We start from the raw sequence: 21,748 nt of genomic DNA on the forward strand, positions 1-21,748 counted from the left end.
TCAGATCTTCAGACTGACGCATTCTGGATTACTGGCACTTCTTCTATTCATTTGCGGTGGGCATCGCCAGGTGGGCCTGCATTTGTGGCCCTTGAATTGAGGGACTAGACTATTTCAGAAGGCATTTAAGAGTCATGTGAAGGCCAGACCAGGTAAGACTAGTGAACCAATGGGTTTTTACAACAATTGACAATAGTTTCATAGTCATCATTAGACTTTGAATTCCAGATTTTTATTGAATTCAAATTTCGCCATCTGCCATGGTGGGATCAAAGATGTGCGGGTCCAAAGGTATGTGGGTTAGGTTGATTGGCCACGCTAAATTGACCCGAGTGGGGTTACGAGAATAGGGCCTGGGTGGGACTGTGGTCGGTGCAGACTCGATGGGCTGAATGGCCTCCTTCTGCACTGTAAGAATCCTAGTATTTGAACTCGGGTCTCCAGAGCAGTGTCCAGGATCTCTGGATCACTCCTTGATTACTGATTACTAAAGTTTTTAAAATTTAAGTTTTAAAGTTTATTTATTAGTGTCACAAGTAGGCTTACATTAACACTGCAATGAAGTTACTGTGAAAATCTCCTAGTCGCCACACTCTGGTGCCTGTTCAGGTACACTGAAGGAGAATTTAGCATGGCCAATCCACCTAACCAGCACGTCTTTTGGACTGTGGGAGGAAACCCACACAGACACGGGGAGAATGTGCAGACTCCACACAGACAGTGACCCAAGCTGGGAATCGAACCCGGGTCCCGGGCGCTGTGAGGCAGCAGTGCTAACCACTGGGCCGCCTAGGCCAGTAACCAAACTACTACATCACCATCCCTGATTCAAATTTATTGGTCAGTTAAAACCTGAAAGTCTTGTCAAAAGTCATGGAAAATTGAACATGGGAAAGTCATAATACTGGGAAGGTAAAGAAGCAAAAAGTGTATCTCATCTGATCCAGAAAATACTGGATAATTGAACAGGTGAAAGCACTGTCCAACACGTATATGGCAAAGGCTTACCTACAGAAACAATGTTGGGATACCTCCATTCAAACAATGGAGTAAAACAGCAACTTGAATTTGAGAACACCTCTAAAGTAGAAAAATGCCTCAAATTACTTTACAGTGGTGTGATCAAAAAATACTGATCTCCTCAGCCGACTGGCACATTGACAGGTCTAACTGAAACACCAATACCTTGCTGCAAGTGTGAACAGGACAGGTTTGGCTTGATTAATCAATCGTCCCACTTCAGTTGATTGTTTTGCTTATGATCTCCTGTAATGTCTGAACTATGTTGGGGATTGTGAGTCTTAAACAAAAAGAAAAGACGTGGTTCGCACATGTAGATTCAAAGTAACACACAACAGGTTTATTAAACAAGATATTCTCTGCTCAGAGTACAAACGGAAACGAAAACAGCAGCCTAATGACATCATCATCAAAGAGGCAGTAGTAGAGGCGGATACAATTTTGTCTGTTAAAAAGCGTTTAGACAGTTACATGGGTAAGATGGGTATAGAGGGATATGGGCCAAACGCAGGCAATTGGGGCTCGCCTAGTGGTTACAAAAGGGCAGCATGGACAAGTTGGACCAAAGGGCCTGTTTCCATGGTGTAAACCTCTATGACTCTAAATCACGTGATCAGCTCTTAAAGCAATCATGCAACCAGTTAAATATGTAACATCTCCATAATCAATCACAATTTCAGATTGCTGTTAGATTCCACTGTTGGCATGATGGTTGAGTGATTATATTTCAGAGCGGACTAGAATCCCAGTTGATTGCCGGCCTCACTAAGACAAGAAAGTGCTGAAACAGGAGTCAACTGTGAAACTATAGCTGCTTATAGATTTTGAGCCAAGTCTGGGAAAATGACCCAAGTGCACAATTCTCCCACATGTGCATCGTAATAGTTTTGTTTATTCTCCTGTAGCTTCTTATCATGGATGAGTTAGACGAAGTACCAAAGCTAGGTCTTGTGGTGCAGTGGGAATGTCCCACTTCAGGACTTAATGGCAAGAGAATGCAGCCAAACAGATGGAATATCAACCTGTAAAACCATGTGGTAGCTGCAGCGAAGCAGCCTCCCCACATTAAAAGACTCTTATGGTAAGCTCCTGCCATAGGCTGACCTTTAATCTCCCATTAACACAGGGGCGGCATGGTGGCACAGTGGTTAGCACTGCTGCCTCACAGCCAGGGACCTGGGTTCAATTCCCGGCTTGGGTCACTGTCTGTGTGGAGTTTGCATGTTCTCCCCGTGTCTGCGTGGGTTTCCTCCGGGTGCTCCAGTTTACTCCCACACTCCAAAGACGTGCAGGTTAGGTGAATTGGCCATGCTAAAAATTCTCCCTCAGTGTACCCGAACAGGCGCCGGAGTGCTAGGGGATTTTCACAGTACCTTCAATCGCTGTGTGAATGTAAGCCCACTTGCGACTAATACATAAACCTTACTTTACTTTTACATTCTGATATCTTACCTTTATGCAACTACCAGCATCTTCTCCTGCCATTAACACTTCCTCTGTTGTGTCACCTACACATCTTTGTTACAATCTCTCCTAGCTATCACCAATCATGGACCTTCTACCCCGGTCCAGTGGCTCCAGCCCCTCTTATACAATACAAAATCCAACACATTTCTCCCTCTCTACAATGCAAGACAAGAGTCATGTGGACTTGAAAAGTTAACTCTATTTTCTCTCTCCACAGATGCTGCCAGACCTGCTGAGTTTTTCCAGCATTTTCTGTTTTTGTTGCTGAAGCAGTACAAGGCAGGATTCAACACGTGGAAGCTTCATAAGCTGGACATTTTCCCAAAATCAGTAGCACAAAGAAATGGCCAGAGTGCCAACTATTTGTTAAAGTGTGTGTACACAGTCAATTACGTGGTTGCCGGTGATATATTTTCTCGATACTGAAAAGAGTTTTCAGTCTTAATTTTACAATTACCTGAATTCTGTCCAAAAGCTTTCTCAGTGGCTCGAAGAGACTCGAGTAGGTTGAGGAAAGTGACACAGTCGTACTGGGTCAGGTATTGTAACAGGGTGCGAAGAATCTTCAAATCCTGCACCAGAGATTTGGTTTTTGTCCCGAGTTGGTGCCAGACTGGGTCTAAATAATAACACATTGCCTGTAAAATAAGGAAATAGAAGTAATCAAAGAAATGGGTGGCACGGTGGTTAGCACTGCTGCCTCACAGCCCCAGGGACCTGGGTTCAATTCCGGCCTCGGGTCACTGTCTGTGTGGAGTCTGAATGTTTTCCCCATGTCCGCGTGGGTTTCCTCCGGATGCTCCGGTTTCCTCCTACAGTCCAAAGATGTGCGGGTTAGGTTGATTGGCCATGCTGAATTGCCCCTTAGGGGTATGTCCAAACAACTGTTTTCTTCCATTTAAAATAAGTTGTAGTGGACCCACGATCTGATAAGCTACAGCCAAAAGAAAATCCCTTTATGGAGAGCTTTGCTGTGGATTGATGGCTTGGTTCTACACCACACTCCTGATTCATTTTTATACAATACTTCAGTTTTTCCAAGCGAACACTGAGGCTCATTATAGACTTTCAAGCAAACAAGATGGTTAGATCATAAAATATAGCTGTTTCTCACTAGATATGAGTACCCTGATGTACTATAGCCTTAAGTACAACATGGATCATATATTGCTGAAGCATCGCTTCGGATTTCTCAATATTTTGCAATGGAATAATCTCAGTATGATTTATATTAAAAGATTACTTTTAAATTCAAAGAACAAAAAGTACAGCACAGGAACAGGCCCTTCAGCCCTCCAAGCCCGTGCCGATCATGATCCCCTAACTAAACTAAAAAAAAACCTTCTGCCCTTACGGCACAGTGGTTAGCACTGCTGCCTCACAGAGCTAGGGACCCGGGTTTAATTCCCGGCTTGGGTCACTGTCTGTGTGGAGTTTGCATGTTCTCCCCGTGTCTGCGTGGGTTTCCTGTGGGTGCTCCAGTTTCCTCCCACAGTCCGAAAGGCATGCTGGTTGGGTTGGTTGGCCATGCTAAATTGCCCCTTAGTATCAGGGGGACTAGCTAGGGTAAATGCATGGACTTATGAGGGTAGGACCTGGGTGGGATTGTGGTTGGTGCAGACTCGATGGGCCGAATGGATTACATACAACTGTATGTATTACTCGGTCCGTATCCCCCTATTCCCTCCCTATTCATGGACCCATCCAGATGCCTCTTAAATGTTGCTAATGTGCCTGCTTCCACCACCTCCTCTGGGAGCGCGTTCCAGGCACCCACCGCTCTCTGTGTGAAGGACTTCCCCCGCACATCTCCCTTCAACTTTCCCCCTCTCACCTTGAACCTGTGCCCTCTTGTTATTGACCCAACAATTCAATGTTACTCCCTGTATCAACAGTGGCTCAGTTGGTCATTCCTCTGAATCACTCAGTTCTGGGGTCAAGTCCCACTTGAGCACAAAAACCAAGGCTTCACTGCAGTGCAGCAATGAGGGTATGCTGCACTGTTAGAGGCACTGTCTTTTGGATGGGTTGCTGATGAGTGTAAAACTTCCCATGACATTATTTTGAAGATGAGCACGGGAGTTATGTTCGGTGTCCTGGCCAATATTTATCCCTCAATCAACATCACAAAAAACAGGTTAGCTGATCATTATTACATTGCTGTTTGTGGAACTAGCTGTGTGCAAAGTGGCTGTCCCATTTCCTACTTTACAACAGTGACTTGTTGCCAGAAGCTGGTGAAAGAAGGCCGTGTCTCTCTCCAGTGGATTTCTGAGAAGCCTGAGAGATTTGCTCCAACATTAAAAGGACCAGTTCACACAGCTAGTAAAAGCTGAAGACTCAGCATCACTGGTTGTACTGCTGGTTTGCGGTGGACAGAAAGGATCGAGCATGTGGACATAAAGAAAGAGGATGTGTTGGAATTATTGAATGGCATCAAGGTTGGTAAGTCGCCGGGACCGGATGGGATGTACCCCAGGTTACTGTGGGAGGCGAGGGAGGAGATTGCGGAGCCTTTGGCGATGATCTTTGCATCGTCGATGGAGACGGGAGAGGTTCCGGAGGATTGGAGGATTGCAGATGTGGTCCCTATATTCAAGAAAGGGAACAGGGACAGCCCGGGAAATTACCGACCGGTGAGTCGAACCTCAGTGGTTGGTAAGTTGATGGAGAGGATCCTGAGAGACAGGATTTATGATCATCTAGAGAAGTTTAGTATGATCAAAAGTAGTCAGCACGGCTTTGTCAAGGGCAGGTCGTGCCTTACGAGCCTGGTTGAGTTCTTTGAAAATGTGACCAAACACATTGACGAAGGAAGAGCGGTGGATGTGGTCTATATGGACTTCAGCAAGGCGTTCGATAAGGTCCCCCATGCAAGACTTCTTGAGAAAGTGAGAGGGCATGGGATCCAAGGGGCTGTTGCCTTGTGGATACAGAACTGGCTTGCCTGCAGAAGGCAGAGAGTGGCTGTGGAGGGGTCTTTCTCTGCATGGAGGTCAGTGACCAGTGGAGTGCCCCAGGGATCTGTTCTGGGACCCTTGCTGTTTGTCATTTTCATAAATGACCTGGATGAGGAAGTGAAGGGATGGGTTGGTAAGTTTGCTGACGACACCAAGGTAGGTGGTGTTGTGGATTGGAGGGATGTCAGAAGTTGCAGTGAGACATAGATAGAATGCAAGACTGGGCGGAGAAGTGGCAGATGGACTTCAACCCGGATAAGTGTGTAGTGATCCATTTTGGCAGATCCAATGGGATGAAGCAGCAGTATAATATGAAGGGTACCATTCTTAGCAGTGTAGAGGATCAGAAGGACCTTGGGGTCCGGGTCCATAGGACTCTTAAATCGGCCTCGCAGGTGGAGGATGCGGTCAAGAAGGCGTACGGCGTACTAGCCTTCATTAATCGAGGGATTGAGTTTAGGAGTCGGGAGATAATGCTGCAGCTTTATAGGACCCTGGTTAGACCCCACTTGGAGTACTGCACGCAGTTCTGGTCACCTCATTACAGGAAAGATGTTGAAGCCATTGAAAGGGTGCAGAGGAGATTTACAAGGATGTTGCCTGGATTGGGGGGCATGCCTTATGAGGATAGGTTGAGGGAGCTTGGTCTCTTCTCCCTGGAGAGACGAAGGATGAGAGGTGACCTGATAGAGGTTTACAAGATGTTGAGAGGTCTGGATAGGGTAGACTCTCAGAGGCTATTTCCAAGGGCTGAAATGGTTGCTACGAGAGGACACAGGTTTAAGGTGCTGGGGGGTAGGTACAGAGGAGATGTCAGGGGTAAGTTTTTCACTCAGAGGGTGGTGGGTGAGTGGAATCGGCTGACGTCAGTGGTGGTGGAGGCAAACTCGTTGGGGTCTTTTAAGAGACTTCTGGATGAGTACATGGGATTTAATGGGATTGAGGGCTATAGATAGGCCTAGAGGTAGGGATATGATCAGCGCAACTTGTGGGCCGAAGGGCCTGTTTGTGCTGTGGCTTTCTATGTTCTATGTTCTATCACGTCAGCATACTTGCTTTAGTGCTAAATTAGTCTGAAGAAGGGTCTACGTCTATGGGGTTCCTTTGCATTGGAACAACATAGATAGCTAGCTGTTAAGGTTTACACTGTGTTATGTTTACGTCTTGTAATTGGTAAAAGTTATGCTAATTCTTTTTGTTATATTCTAACTGTGTTCTTAAATAAACTTTGTTTGATAAAAGCTCCCTAGTGGGTCACTTGAATCATATCTGGAGTGAAACACCTTCGCTCAGCCATGCCAAATTCAAATGTAAAACTTAAGGTCGAGGCTAATTTCATAAAACACCTTGGAGTTTCTGGCCTGGCTCTTAACAGCAGCAACACTGGTTGACTGTCAATCTTATTCTGTACACTTCCTTAACAACTGGAAATTACACCAGCTTGTTAAATCATATTTGGTTTTATCTCACTAGAATGTTGATCAGTCTGCCTTCAAGAAAATTTGAGAACTGCAAATGGAAGTAAGCATAAAATTATGGAATCTGGTTCACATAACAAGAGGTTTATTTGTTATAACCACAAGGTTATTATGAAGTGCTTCGAAAGATTAGTCAAAGCACGAATAAATTCCAGCTCCCGGACTACCTGGGTTCACTACAGTTTGCCTACCGCTGCAACCGGTCCACAGCAGACATCATCTCCCTGGCCCTGCACTCAACCCTGGAACACCTAGATAACAAGGACACCTATGTCAGACTTCTATTTATTGACTACAGCTCAGCCTTCAACACTATTATTTCCACAAAGCTCATCTCCAAACTCCGTGGCCTGGGCCTTGGCACCTCCCTCTGCGACTGGATCCAGAACTTCCTAATTCACAAACCACAATCAGTAAGGATAGGCAACAACACCTCCTCCACGATCATCCTCAACACCGGTGCCTCATAAGGCTGTGTTCTCAGCCCCCTACGATATTCCTTATACACCTATTACTGTGCGGCCAGATTCCCCTCCAATTCAATTTTCAAGTTTGCTGACGACACCACCATAGTGGGTCAGATCTCAAACAATAATAAGACAGAGTACAGGAATGAGATAGAGAATCTGGTGAACTGGCGCGGCAACAATAATCTCTCCTCAAGGTCAACAAAACGAAGGAGATTGTCATCGACTTCAGGAAGCGTAAAGGAGAACGCTTCAATGGGGACGAAGTAGAAAGGGTCGAGAGTTTCAAGTTTTTAGGTGTCCAGATCACCAACAATCTGTCTTGGTCCCCCCCATGCCGACACTATAGTTAAGAAAGCCCACCAACGCCTTTCTCAGAAGACTAAGGAAATTTGGCATTGCAGCTACGACTCTCACCCAGATGCACCATAGAAAGCATTCTTTCTGGTTGTATCACAGCTTGGTATGACTCCTGCTCTGCCCAAGACTGCAAGGAACTACAAAAAGTCGTGAATGTAGCCCAATCCATCACGTAAACCAGCCTCCCATCCATTGACTCTGTCTACACTTCCCGCTGCCTCGGCAAAGCAGCCAGCATAATTAAGGACCCTACGCACCCCGGACATTCTCTCTTCCACCTTCTTCCGTCAGGAAAAAGATACAAAAGTCTGAGGTCACGTACCAACTGACTCAAGAACAGCTTCTTCTTTGCTGTTGTCAGACTTTTGAATGGACTTACCTTGTATTAATTTGATCTTTCTCTACACCCTAGCTATGACTGTCACACTACATTCTGCACTCTCTCGTTTCTTTCTCTATGAACGGTATGTTTTGTCTGTATAGCGCACAAGAAACAATACTTTTCACTGTATGTTAATATATGTGACAATAATAAATCAAATCAAATGCTCATGCTATCATAGACGAGGGATTGAGCAGTAGAAACATTTGATTTATTATTGTCACAGTATTAGTACACAGTGAAAAGTATTGTTCCTTGTGCGCTATACAGACAAAGCATACCGTTCATAGAGAAGGAAATGAGAGAATGCAGAATGTACAGTCATAGCTAGGGTGTAGAGAAAGATCAACTTAATGCAAGGTAGGTTCTTTCAAAAGTCTGATGGCAGCAGAGAAGAAGCTGTTCTTGAGTCGGTTGGTACGTGACCTCAGAGTTTTATATCTTTTTCCCGACGGAAGAAGGTGGGAGAGAGAATGTCCGGGGTGCGTGGGGTCCTTAATTATGCTGGCTGATTTGCCAAGGCAGCGGGAAGTGTAGACAGGGTCAATGGATGGGAGGCTGGTTTGAGTGATGGATTGGGCTACATTCATGACGTTTTGTAGTTTCTTGTGGTCTTGGGCAGAGCAGGAACCATACCAAGCTGTGATACAACCAGAAAGGATGCTTTCTATGGTTCATCAGTAAAATGTGAGAGTCATAGCTGACATGCCAAATTTCCTTAGTCTTCTGAAAAAGTAGAGGCATTGGTGGGCTTTCTTAACTATAGTGTCGGCATGGGGGGACCAGGACAGGTTGTTGGTGATCTAGGCACCTAAAAACCTTCTTGACCCTTTCTACTTCGTCCCCGTTGATGTAGACAGGGGCATGTTCTCCTTTACCCTTCCTGAAGTCGATGACAATCTCCTTCGTTTTGTTGACATTGAGGGAGAGATTATTGTTGCCGCACCAGTTCACCAGATTCTCACAGACCAACATTGCATTATGACTCTCTTTGATGGATTCTCCTGCTTCAGTTTTTGCTTGTAAACTAGGAGCAGGAACCCAGCCTTGTGGCCTGATTTACCCAAGTGTGGGTGGGCAATAGAGCGGTTCGCATGTTTAATATTTGTGTAGCAGTGGTCTAAGATGTTTGGGCCTCTGGTGGAACAGGAGACATGTTGGTGGTAACTTGGTAGTACGCTCTTGAGCTTGGCCTGATTGAAGTTCCCGGCCACGATGAACAAGGCCTCGGGATGTTTCATCTCAAGGCTATTCATCATGGTGTATATTTGGTCCAGTGCGATCTTCACATCTGCGTGGGGTGGGATGTAAACTGCCATCAGGATAACGGAGGTGAACTCCCGCGGAAGGTAGTAGGGGCGGCATTTTAGCATCAGGTATTCTAGGTCTGGGGAGCAGAAAGTTGCCAGTGTTGCTACATCTAGGCACCACGAGGTGTTGATTAGGAAGCAGACCCCACCTCCCCTAGCCTTGCCTGAGGCCACTGTACGGTCCATTTGGTGGATTGAGAAGCTCTCTGGTTGTAGGGCCCTGTCCGGTGAGGCAGCAGTGAGCCACGTCTCCGCGAGACAAAGCACACAGCAATCCCTCAGTTCTCTTTGGAAAGTGAGTCTGGCTCTAAGTTCGTCTATCTTGAATCCTTTGGATATCCCCTGGATCATAAGAGATGTGGTTTTCGCTAATGGATAGACTGGTTAAAGTGAAAGTATCAAGGCTACAGATTTTGCAAGTTCAAGCTCCCAGCACATAGCTTCACAAAATGGAAGTGCATTGTGAGAATTTCAGCACTTTGGCCAAAACATCCTGCAAAGATTATCTGCTAATTAGTTTTATTGATGGGAACATTCCATGAATTCCCAGGATGCGGAGGTTTTAAAAATCTACCCTCATATATTTTCTCTAAGAAGAAGAAGTTGTACATTCCGAATTGGAACCTGCTTTGCATGGTACGCATAAATCACCACCACATCCGCTGAGGGTTAGATGCAGGATTCAAGTGTTAAAGAGGTAGGTGATGAATGAGGTACAACAAGGTCTTACTTGATAACTTCAACCACTGGAGGTTGTTTCAAGCTGCAGAGAATAAAGCAGGTTTTTGGTACTTACATTTTATTTAACATTTCCTGTAAACCCAGGGGTTAATGTTAGCAGATCACTTTCCCTGTTTAAAAAAATCTGGTTGTATTTTGCAGAAATAGGAATCTCATCATTCCAAAAGCATCCACTGATTACGCTGGCCCAGCAACAGCCTCTACGTGTGGTGAAATAATGGAGGGTGCTTCACCACATGACAAGTTCCATTGTTCAGCTGTGCTGTCCTGGTGATGCATAAAATGGAACAATGACCCTCCCCAGAGGAAGCAAAGAATTAAGTTTAAAGTTTATTTATTAGTGTCACAAGTAGGCTTACATTAACACTGCAATGAAGTTACTGTGATAATCCCCTAGTCGCCACACTCCGGCGCCTAATCGGTTACACCGAGGGAGAATTTAGCATGGCCAAAGCACCCTAAACCAGCACTGTGGGAGGAAACCGGAGCACCCGGACTGTGGGAGGAAACCGGAGCACCCGGAGGAAACCCACGGGAGAACATGCAAACTCCGCACAGACAGCGACCCAAGCCAGGAATCGAACCCGGGTCCCTGGCGCTGTGAGGCAGCAGTGCTAACCACTGTGCCACCGTGCTATCCAACAAGAAGAACAGGGAATAATGGAAAATGGGGGTAACATCACCCTAAAGAACTCCACCTAGATAACCCAGGCTGGGTCCTGGCAAATCTTTTTAGACCGAGAACAGGATGCTGAGACCAAAACACTTGTTTAAAAACACTCTGAATCGCAAACCTTTTCAAATGACACCCCAACAGCGTTCTCAAGAGATAGTTCCTCAACTTCCAAAGATGGGTTGTAGCGTTTAAGTTCTTTCAAGCAGGCATTCATTATGTCCATTATAGAGGTCTGGATAGCCAGCATGGCGGGCGTCAGAGATACGTGCAACTCTATCACTTCAGGTTTGTGTCTGTCCAGGAAGGAGCCCACTGCCATGTGGAATCTAAGAGGAGAGGTAATCATACTTGTGAAAGACAGCAAGAGACATGCAGGACACATGATGCCAATAAACAATCTGTCCTTTGGGAGCAGTTCCGTTAAATATATCCACTGCCGTATGAGGACAAAATTATTCAATACTACCATATAGTATTCCAAGTTTATGAATAATTTTCATTTTGTGCCCAATGATAATTAAACTCCTTTCAATGAGCTGGTTTTCTCCTGTAGAAATTCCCAAGCCAGTATTTTTATTGGAAAATTTTGGTAGCCATTTAAAGTAAATTGAAAAGAATGTGCCTGCTATAATGGAATAAATAATGGAGCAGCACATTTCTAATAAAAGTAAAGTAACAGTTTCAAGGGCAGACTAAAAACTCCACACATCATAATTCATACACAGACCATAAGATATAGGAACAGCATTAGGCCATTCGGCCCATCGAGTCTGCTCCACCATTCAATCATGGCTGATATGTTTCTCATCCCCATTCTCCTGCCTTCTCCCCGTAACCCCTGATCCCCTTATTAATCAAGAACCCATCTATCTCTGTCTTAAAGACACTCAATGACCCGGCCTCCACAGCCTTCTGCGGCAAAGAGTTCCACAGATTCACCACTCTCTGGCTGAAGAAATTCCTCCTCATCTCAGTTTTAAAGGATCGTCCCTTCAACCTGAAGTTGTGCCCTTCACTCTACCTTCAATTCACCAGGGTAAATACGTGGGGTTGCGGGAATAGGGGCTGGATGGGATTGTTATTGGTGCAGGCTCGATGAGCTGAATGGCCTCTTTCTGCATTGTAGGGATTCTACGACCAAGCTTCAGGCAGCAATTCGCCTTCATCGTTTCAGCTGTACAAGTTTCAAAAGCTGACTTGGAAACATATCACCCACCGTTCCTTCACTGCCAGTGGGTCAAAGCCCTGGAACTCCTTTGCTAACAGCACTCTGGGTGTACCTGCACCACAGTGACTGCAGCAGTTCAAGGCAGCAGCTACCACCACCTGCTCAAGGGCAATTAGGGATGGGCAATAAATGCTGGGCAGCCAGCGATGCCCACATCGCGTGAGAGAATAATTATAAAATTTAATTTTCTTTTGTAACTGCAATAAGCTTGGAATAAAAACCTATGTATCATCTCTCTATTATACTTGTTGTATTATCTAGTGTCCGAAATGGCAGCCACTGCTACTTATCCAGTATACAGTGGCTCTGATATATACACTGGCAGTGCTTTGAACTTCTTTTTTCCAATATATTCATTTGTGGGACATGGGCGTCGCTGGCTGGCCAGCATTTATTCCCCAACCCCAGACCCCTTAAACTGAGTGGTTTGCTGGGCCATTTCAGAGGGCAGTTGAGAATCAACCACATTGCTGTGGCTCTGGAGCCACATGTAGGCCAGACCGGGTAAGGATGGCAGATTTCCTTCCCTGAAGAACATTAGTGAACCAGATGGGTTTTCCTGACAATCGACAATGGTTTCATGGTCATCAGTAGATTCTTAATTCCAGATATTTTTTATTGAATTCAAATTCCACCATCTGCTGTGGTGGGATTCGAACACGGGTTCCCCGGAACATAAGCTGAGTTTAGTCTAGCGATAATACCACTAGGCCATCGCCTCCCGCCATGTAGATTCCAAGTGGAACCATCACGTGTCTCCAGCATTAGAACACCAGCCTTGGGGTGGGAGCTGTGACGTTAACAGAAGTATTTGCCTTGGATACATTGGTTACACACTGGGACATTTTTCTGCAATTATGGTACAAGAATTCCTAGTAGAACATTGGCAGCTGTGTGAAATGGTGGGCGTTGTCGGTTAATCTCTGAAGACAGTAAATGGCTGCACCCAATCGGTGAAATAAAAATCAGATTGAAACTTGTTTTTGCCATTTTGTTGAGTGAGTGCTGGAATCGCTGGAGATGCAGCGTTCTGTGCATCGAACACACATTCTGTGGAGCCGAACAAAGGCTTCGAATTGCCAGATTAGCAATTTTTAAGAGGATTTTGACAGATGAAGAGCATTTGCACCAATCGGCAGTGCAGGCAGGTTAAGCCGATTCTGCTGATGCCGCTTACCTGGGCCAGAGATACAGCTTTCGAACAAACAAGCTGCGCATCACCCGTTCCACTCGGCAGAATCCGAGACTAAAGGCCACTGCATTGTCTGTGAAAGCCTTGATAAAACCCTGCTTGTTCTTCTGTCGATACAGCCGAAGGATAAATGCTTCCTGACACGATTCAATGATTCTGTGAGCTTTGTAGACCAAAATACCTGCAAAGACATAAGTATTCCAACACACACTGTGTCACAGGAGCCACTGATGCAACTAGGCCAGGTCTGCAAGCGTGGTGTAAACATTATTACATTTTCTAGAACAGAGACCCCGGTGTCTATACATCATGTAGCCTAGTTATCTCGAATTTAATAACATGCAATATGTGGAATCCCACAGATTTATACACTCAGTTATGAAAGCTGACAGCATCAACACCTTTGAAGGAGTGTTAGAGTATTAGTTCTCTTTCTGGTGATTGCTCATTCAGAATGATTAACTCTTTCTAAGGCCAAAAGAGAAAATATTGGAAACTCTCAGCAGGTCTGGCAGCATCTGTAAGGAGAGCAAAGAGCTGACGTTTCGAGTCCGGTTGACCCTTTGTCAAAGCTAAAAGGCAGAGAAAGTGGGAGATATTTATACTGCAGGGTGAGGGAATGAAAGATGAGTCCTAGCCACAGAATCCAGGGGAAGAGGCTGCTAATGGCAGTCCAGAGAGAGAATAAAGGGTGTGAATGGCCAAACGGCAGAGAAGCTGAAATCAGAGGGTATTTTGATGACAACAGCACCCCCTTTCTCAGCAGGTTTGATGACAATGTCAGGGTTGACATCCTTTCTAAGGAGTGGTCAACAGCCAACCCTCCAAACAATTACCGCAGGGCAGATTGGCAGCTACCCACAGTACCGACGCTACAGTCCAGGAAGCCCACCACTCCGGTCTCCCGGCAAAGGTGAGGATACCGCAACTGAATTGGGATTGTTGCTGTGCGGCCCTCACTGTTCATAGCTGGAAGGATGGCGATGGTTTATTACGATCAGCGCGTTCTCTGATTTTAAATGGAAGAGTTTGGGAAGATTAGATCTCGATTTCCCTCAATTTAATGAATGTATATTCTGTTTTCAGAATAGGCACCTGGCATTCTGGATGTGATTTATGGTCCCACTGGCTGATCTTCATTCTTCACTATTCACAAGAGATAGAGAATCTGGTGAACTGGTGCGTTGACAATAATCTCTCCCTCAATGTCAACAAAACGAAGAAGATAGTTATCGACTTCAGGAAGCGTAGTGGGGAACATGCTCCTGTCTACATCAAGGGGGATGAAGTGGAAATGGTCGAGAGCTTCAAGTTTTAGGTGTCCAGATCACCAACAACCTGTCCTGGTCCCCACATGCCGACGCTATTGTTAAGAAAGCCCACCAACACCTCAACTTTCTCAGGAGACTAAGGAAATTTGGCACGTCAGCTATGACTCTTACCAACTTTTACACATGCACCATAGAAAGCATCTTTTCCGGATATATCACAGCTTGGTATGGCTCCTGCTCTGCCCAAGACCACAAGAAACTACAAAGGGTTGTGAACGAAGCCCAATCCATCACTCAAACCAGCCTCCCATCCATTGACTCTGTCTACACTTCCCGCTGCCTTGGAAAAGCAGCCAGCATAATCAAGGACCCCACGCATCCCGGCCATTCTCTCTCCCACCTTCTTCCGGGGAAAAAGATACAAAAGTCTCAGGTCACATACCAACCGACACAAGAACAGCTTCTTCCCTGCTGCCATCAGATTTTTGAATGGACCTACCTTATATTATGTTGGTGTTTCTCTAGATCCTAGCTATGACTGTAACACTACATACTGCGCCCTCTCCTTTCCTTCTCTATGAACGGTATGCTTTGTCTGTATAGTGCGCAAGAAACAATACTTTTCACTATATACTAACACGTGACAATAATAAATCAAATAAAATCAAGAAATCAATCCCTGCATTTTACTGACCATCTTGAACAGAGTTGCATATCAGAAAGCAAGTCTAAACTTCTGCTGTGTCACAGATGGAAAACATTTGAAGACTTAAAAGGAACATTGATGACACAAGACAGAGAGGGCAACGTCCAGCATTTCTAAAAGCTATGATGGCAAACTGATGAAGATATTTTTACTGCAGGAAGAGGAGGCAATACCAAAGGCTTTCTATTTTATTTCGAAGCAAACAAAATATAAATGAAACACTTTTGCCTGACCCGCTGTGGGATGTGGGCATCACTGCGAAGGTCAGCATTTGTTGCCCAAACCTATTGTCCATAAATGATTGGCTGGCCGGGCCATTTTATTGGGCTGTTAAGAATGTCCTGTGGGCCTGGAGTCACATGTAGACCAGTTCTGGTAAGGGTGGCAGATTTCCTTCCCTAAAGATCATTAGTGAATTGGATGGCTTTTTAACAAGAATCTGGTAGTTACATTGACTGTAAAGTTAGTGCCAGTAATGGTGACAAAGTTCATTTATTAATTTTATTGAGATTCCCCAGTTGGCATGCTGGGAACTGAACTCGGGCCCTGGATCATTTGTTCAGGCTTCCGGTTTCCCAGTCCTTTGTGTTTACAGGATTTAAAAATAAACCTGTTGGACTTTAACCTGGTGTTGTTAAACTTCTTACTTTAAAAATAAACCCAGACCTGTGGGCCACTTACCTGTAATAAGATTTGCAGGAATACGATCTGTCAAGAGGTCGACGACTAGAATCCGGCTGGTCACAAACAAGACCCCACCCTCAGTGTACACCGTATACCGCTCGTTACTGGGAATTTCATTGGTAATGACGCGAGGAAGATGTGACACTCCTTCCGAGCGCAGCTGCTCAATAAAATATTGCTGAAAGAGAGAAAAGCAATTGTTTAATAAATCGCTCTCTTTCCTGTGTCACGTAGATGCCAATCGTAGAACCAATACAATGCAGAAGGTGGCCATTCAGCCCATCGTGCCTGCACTGGCTCCCTGAATGAGCAATTCACCTCGTGCCATTCCCCCACCTTCTCCCCCATAAGCCCGAAGATTCTTCTTTTTCAATTGGTTTAAAACCCTCCTGAATGCCTCAGTTGAATCTGCCTCCACCACACTACCGGAAGTCCTCACTTTAAACTGTCCCACTTATCCTTTAGGGCATGTTTTTCCAATTTTTGTTGCCAATTTCAGTTTTACGTCATCTGCACTCTGACTCTGCACCACCGACTCGGAATGGGAGTTGGAAAGAGTCTTGGGTTGTCGAACCACTGCTTTGGACTGGATTGGACTGTGGGCGAAGACAGAGTGGGAAAGAGAGAAAGAGGCAGAGTAGGAAAAGAGAGAGAGCGAGACACAAAGAGAGGCTGCACGGTGGCAAGCACTGCTGCCTCACAGCGCCAGGGACCCGGGCTCAATTCCAGCCTCGGGCGACTGTGGATTTTGCATGTTCTCCCTGTGTCTGCATGGGTTTCCTCCGGGTGCTCTGGTTTCCTCCCACAGTCCAAAAGCACTCTCTCGTTTCCTTCTCTATGAACGGCATGTTTTGTCTGTACAGCGAGCAAGAAACAATACTTTTCACTGCATGTTAATACATATGACAATAATAAATCAAATCAAATCAAAATCAATGCACAGGTTAGGTTGGTTGGCCATATTAAATTATCCCTGAGTATCTCAAGTTGATAGGTTGAGAGGGATCAGCGGGGTAAATATGTGGGGTTATGGGGATAGGGCCTGGGTAAGATGTTCCGTCAGAGAGTTGGTGCAGACTCGATGGGCCGAATGGCTTCCTTCTGCATGTAGGGATTATGACAGAGTGGGAAAGGAAAGCAAGGAAAAAGTTGAATAGTTTCAGGAGAACTGTGGGTGAGACACAGAAGCTGTGCTTGTAATTTGCAAGTTATTGGAGCTGGGAATGCACAATGCTTCACATGTATGGTTCAATTGTGCATTGGTTTTTCATGGGTAAGAAATGTCTGAAGGGGCGGCACGGTGGCACAGTGGTTAGCACTGCTGCCTCACAGCGCCAGGGACCTGGGTTCGATTCCCGGCTTGGGTCACTGTCTGTGTGGAGTTTGCATGTTCTCCCCGTGTCTGTGTGGGTTTCCTCCGGGTGCTCCAGTTTCCTCCCACAATCCAAAGATGTGTGGGTTAGGTGGATTGGCCGTGCTAAATTGCCCCTTAGTGTCAGGGGGTTTAACAGGGTAAATACCTGGGATTACGTGGATAGAGCTTGGGTGGGATTGTTGTCGGTGCAGGTTCGATGGGGCGAATGGCCTCTTTCTGCACTGTAGAGATTCTATGAATATGGCAATTAGGGATGGGCAATAAATGCCAGCCTACCCAGCGACACCCAGAATCCGTGAGAATAAATATAAAATTATAATATTGAGACATAGTAAACACTACCAACATCTTCACTTTAAAACGAGGTGATGTCACACTGAGTGAGGAAGTACCGTCCTATTTTGCAAGGTAGGACCCTCCAAGTGGCGACCAATGGTATGTGAAAACTGGCAGTCAAAAAAAATCTTAAATTCCGACTGTCTGGATTTTTCACAGATCAGCTTTCCGCATGAGATTTATCTTTGGGAAGAATTGAATGGGGATGAGGCAGCTGAAATGGGATGGGAGAACAGAGCTCCAGTTGAAGATCTAGTGCTGGCATCAATGTGATGGGCAGAATAGCTTTATGATTCTGAGCACCCATCACACAATCCCAGGACAAACAATTTATCTGGGCAGGGTAATAACTTCAGCGAATTTGTACATCAAAGGTTGCCTTGCTCTTTTTGCCCAGACCTCTCAATAATGTGTCCAGAAATACACATGTACAATGTGTCATAATTCAGGTCAAAAACTCCAAGTTATTTTATAAAGCCAACCATAAGTTTTACACTTTGAATTTGGCCAGGGTAAGCATCAGATGTTTCACTTCAGGTCTGATTCCACTGACCCACTAGGGAGCTTTTATCAAACAAAGTTTATTTAAGAATACAGTTAACATGTATACAAAGAAAATTAGCAATAACTTTTACCAATTACAACCAAGAAAAGAAAACATGATATTGTATAAACCTTAACAACTAGATGTACTGTCCCAAAACAACAAACCTCCTCATAAACTTACACCTGCAACAGGTTTAGCACAGAAAATACGAATGCTCACATGATTTTGGAACTTAGTCCTTTGGTTGGAAAACTGAAACTGGCTTCCCAGCCTTGGAACTTCCAGCAGACCTCAAGGTAGAGATAAAGCCACTACTCGCCTCTAGCTTTTAGCCAGCAAACCACTTACAGCAAAGCTTTCACTCCAGGAAGTCAAGAAAAACTGCTTCCAACATAGCAGAACTTCTAATAATAGGGCGAGAGATACACACACTGCCTTCAGCCACAAGTCCACACATCTTCGAACTAAAACAGCAATCAGCAGCCAAAACTGTAAGTAAAAGAACTCTTGTCACCTGACCTATCAATCATTCTTCCCCCAACAATTCAAAAGGGTCTTAAACTCGTAAAACTCTAGGACATCACATCAGGCCCAGATTAAAAAATAAACAAAACCCCATTTAAACAGCAATAAAAGGACCTCTACTCAGGCAGCGGTGCCACATTGAGAAAAACAAAGCTGCTTACAAACTGCATTCCTTCATCAAAAGAACGCAAACAAGTTAGTAAAATATGATTTTTCCATAAGTCTGCCATTTTTGTGCAGAAAGAGGCCATTCGACCCATCGACTCTGTACCATACTCTGTCTCTGACAGAGTATCTTACCCAGGCCCACTCCCCATAACCCCACACATTTACCGTAGCTAATCCCCCTAACCTACACATCTTGGGACACTAAAGGGCAATTTAGCTTGATCAATTCACCTAACCCGCACATCTTTGGACTCAGAGAGGAAACTGGAGCACCCGGAGGAAACCCACGCAGACACGGGGAGAATGTGCAAACTCCACAAAAACAGTCACCTGACGCCGGAATTGAACCCGGGCCCCTGACGCTGTGAGGCAGCAGCGCTAACCACTGTGCCACTGTGTCGCCCCTAATTAATCCCTATGGCTTGCATATCTGAAACCTACAGACAGTGCTGCATGAAGGGAGTGATGGATTCTTAATGGGAGAAACAAGCATAGGTACAGTTTTCTAACAACTGCTTAAGCTGCCAATTAGAGAAAGTCTGCATGGATTTACAAAAGCGAAATCACACTTGATGAATCTACTGGAATTCTTTGAGGATGTAACTAGTAGAGTTGACCGAGGAGAACCAGTGGATTTGTCTATTTAGACATTCAGAAGGCTTTTGACAAGGTTTCACATAACAGACTACTATGTAAAGTTAAGGCACATGGGATTGCAGGTAATGTCTTGAGATGGATAGAAAGCTGGTTAGCAGACAGGAAGCAAAGAGTTGGCATAGCTGGGTCTTTTTCTGATTGGCAATCAGTGACTAGTGGGATTCCGCAGGGATCTGTGCTAGGACCCCCAACTGTTCACATTATATATTAATGATTTGGAAAAGGGAACTGAATGTATCATCTCCAAATTTGCAGATGATACAAAGTTGGGTGGGAGGGTGAGCTGTGAGGAGGATGCAGAGATGCTTCAGTGTGATTTGGACAGGCTGAGTGTGTGGGCATCTGCATGGCAGATGCAGGATAATGTGGATAAATGTGAGGTTATCCACTTTGGTAGCAATAATAAGAAGACGGATTATTACTTGAATGGGTGTAAATGGAGAGAGGCGGATACTCAATGAGACCTTGGAGTCCTCGTGCATCAGTCGCTGTAAGTAAGCGCACAGGTACAGCAGGCAGTAAAGAAGACTAATGGTATGTTGGCCTTCATAGCGAGAGGATTTGAGTATAGGGATAGGGATGTTTTGCTGCAATTGTATAGGTCGTTGATGAGGCCGCGCCTGGAATATTATGTGCAGTTTTGGTGTCCTTATCTGAGGAAGGATGTCCTTGCTAGAGGGAATGCAGTGAAGGTTTACCAGGCTGATTCCTGGGATGGCAGATCTGTCATATGAAGAGAGACCAAGTCGGTTACGATTATCTTCATTGGAGTTTAGAAGAGTGAGAGAGGATCTCATAGAAACTTATAAAATTCAAACAGGGTTAGACAGGGTAGGTTCAGAAAGAATGTTCCCAATGGTGGGGGAGTTTAGAACTAAGGGTCATAGTTTGAGGATAAGGGGTAAACCTTTTAGAACTGAGGTGAAGAGAAATCTCATCACTCAGAGGATAGTGAATGTGTGGAATTTTTTGGGGTCCAGATCACCAACAACCTGTCCTGGTCCCCCCCATGCTATAGTTAAGAAAGCCACCAGCGCCTCTACTTTCTCAGGAGACTAAGGAAATTTGGCATGTCAGCTACGACTCTCACTAACATTTACAGATGCGCCATAGAAAGCATTCTTTCTGGATGTATCACAGCTTGGTATGGCTCCTGCTCTGCCCAAGACCGCAAGGAACTACAAAGGATCGTGAATGAAGCCCAGTCCATCACACAAACCAGCCTCCCATCCATGGACACAGTCTACACTTCCCGCTGCCTCGGAAAAGCAGCCAGCATAATTAAGGACCCCACGCACCCCAGACATTCTCTCTTTCACCTTCTTCCGTCGGGAAAGAGATACAAAAGTCTGAGAACACGTACTAATCAACTCAAAAACAGCTTCTTTCCTGCTGTCATCAGACCTTTGAATGGACCTACCATATATTCAGTTGATCTTTCTCTAGATTCTAGCTATGACTGTAACACTGCAGTCTGCACTCTCTCCTTTCCTTCCCTATGTACGGTTTAGCGCGCAAGAAACAATACTTTTCACTGTATAATAATCCATGTGACAATAATAAATCAAATCAAAGTAGTTGAAGCCAAAACATTGTGTGATTTCAAGAAGGAATTAGATATAGCTTTAGGGGCTGAAGGGATCAAGGGATATGGTGGGAAGGGGGGGGGGGGGGGGGTGTGTGTGTGTCAGGATATTGAATTTGATCAGTCACGATCAACATGAACGATGGAGCGGCTTGAAGGGCCGAATGGCCTACTCCTGCTTGTAGTTTCTATGCAATGAAGAGACTGCCCACCATAGCGCTGACAGGACAGTAGGAAGGTCAGACCAGCTATGTTGGTTATAAACTGGGGGAAGGTTAAGGAATCCAAGTTATTTATACATTCAAGTAATCAGTGCTGGGATGGTTAATTAAAGTAATGTTGACCAATTAGCCACTCATAACTAACTATGAATCCACAGTTGGCATATTGCATGTTTAATTAATCTAAGAATAAGTCATGGACATCTGCATTAGGCATGTGATCTCAACAGCCAGTTAGATGAAGCGTACCTGTGAACTTTAACCTTTGAGTACATTTGCTGGTGAAAGCAGAATGCAAAAGTGATTTTTTGATTATTGGGAGCGTTACTTCATTGGTTGCTGAATGATAAATGTCTGATAAATAAATATACACTCGTGAAGCATATTCATCT

General features: G+C 45.0%; 1 protein-coding gene across 1 annotated transcript in view; it reads right to left on the reverse strand.

Annotated features, from left to right (window-relative positions):
- Positions 1-21,748, reverse strand: part of ercc4 (excision repair cross-complementation group 4) — a 46,689-nt gene that overhangs the window by 18,830 nt on the left and 6,111 nt on the right. Inside the window, exons 2-5 of the mRNA XM_078240875.1 lie at positions 15,940-16,120; positions 13,267-13,462; positions 10,980-11,187; positions 2,945-3,125 (exon numbers count right to left, since the gene is read on the reverse strand). Coding sequence (XP_078097001.1) covers positions 2,945-3,125; positions 10,980-11,187; positions 13,267-13,462; positions 15,940-16,120 — 766 coding nt within the window. The remainder of the gene's footprint in view (positions 1-2,944; positions 3,126-10,979; positions 11,188-13,266; positions 13,463-15,939; positions 16,121-21,748) is intronic.

The sequence above is a fragment of the Mustelus asterias genome, chromosome 23 (genome assembly GCF_964213995.1).
Source record: "Mustelus asterias chromosome 23, sMusAst1.hap1.1, whole genome shotgun sequence".
Classification (NCBI taxonomy): domain Eukaryota; kingdom Metazoa; phylum Chordata; class Chondrichthyes; order Carcharhiniformes; family Triakidae; genus Mustelus; species Mustelus asterias.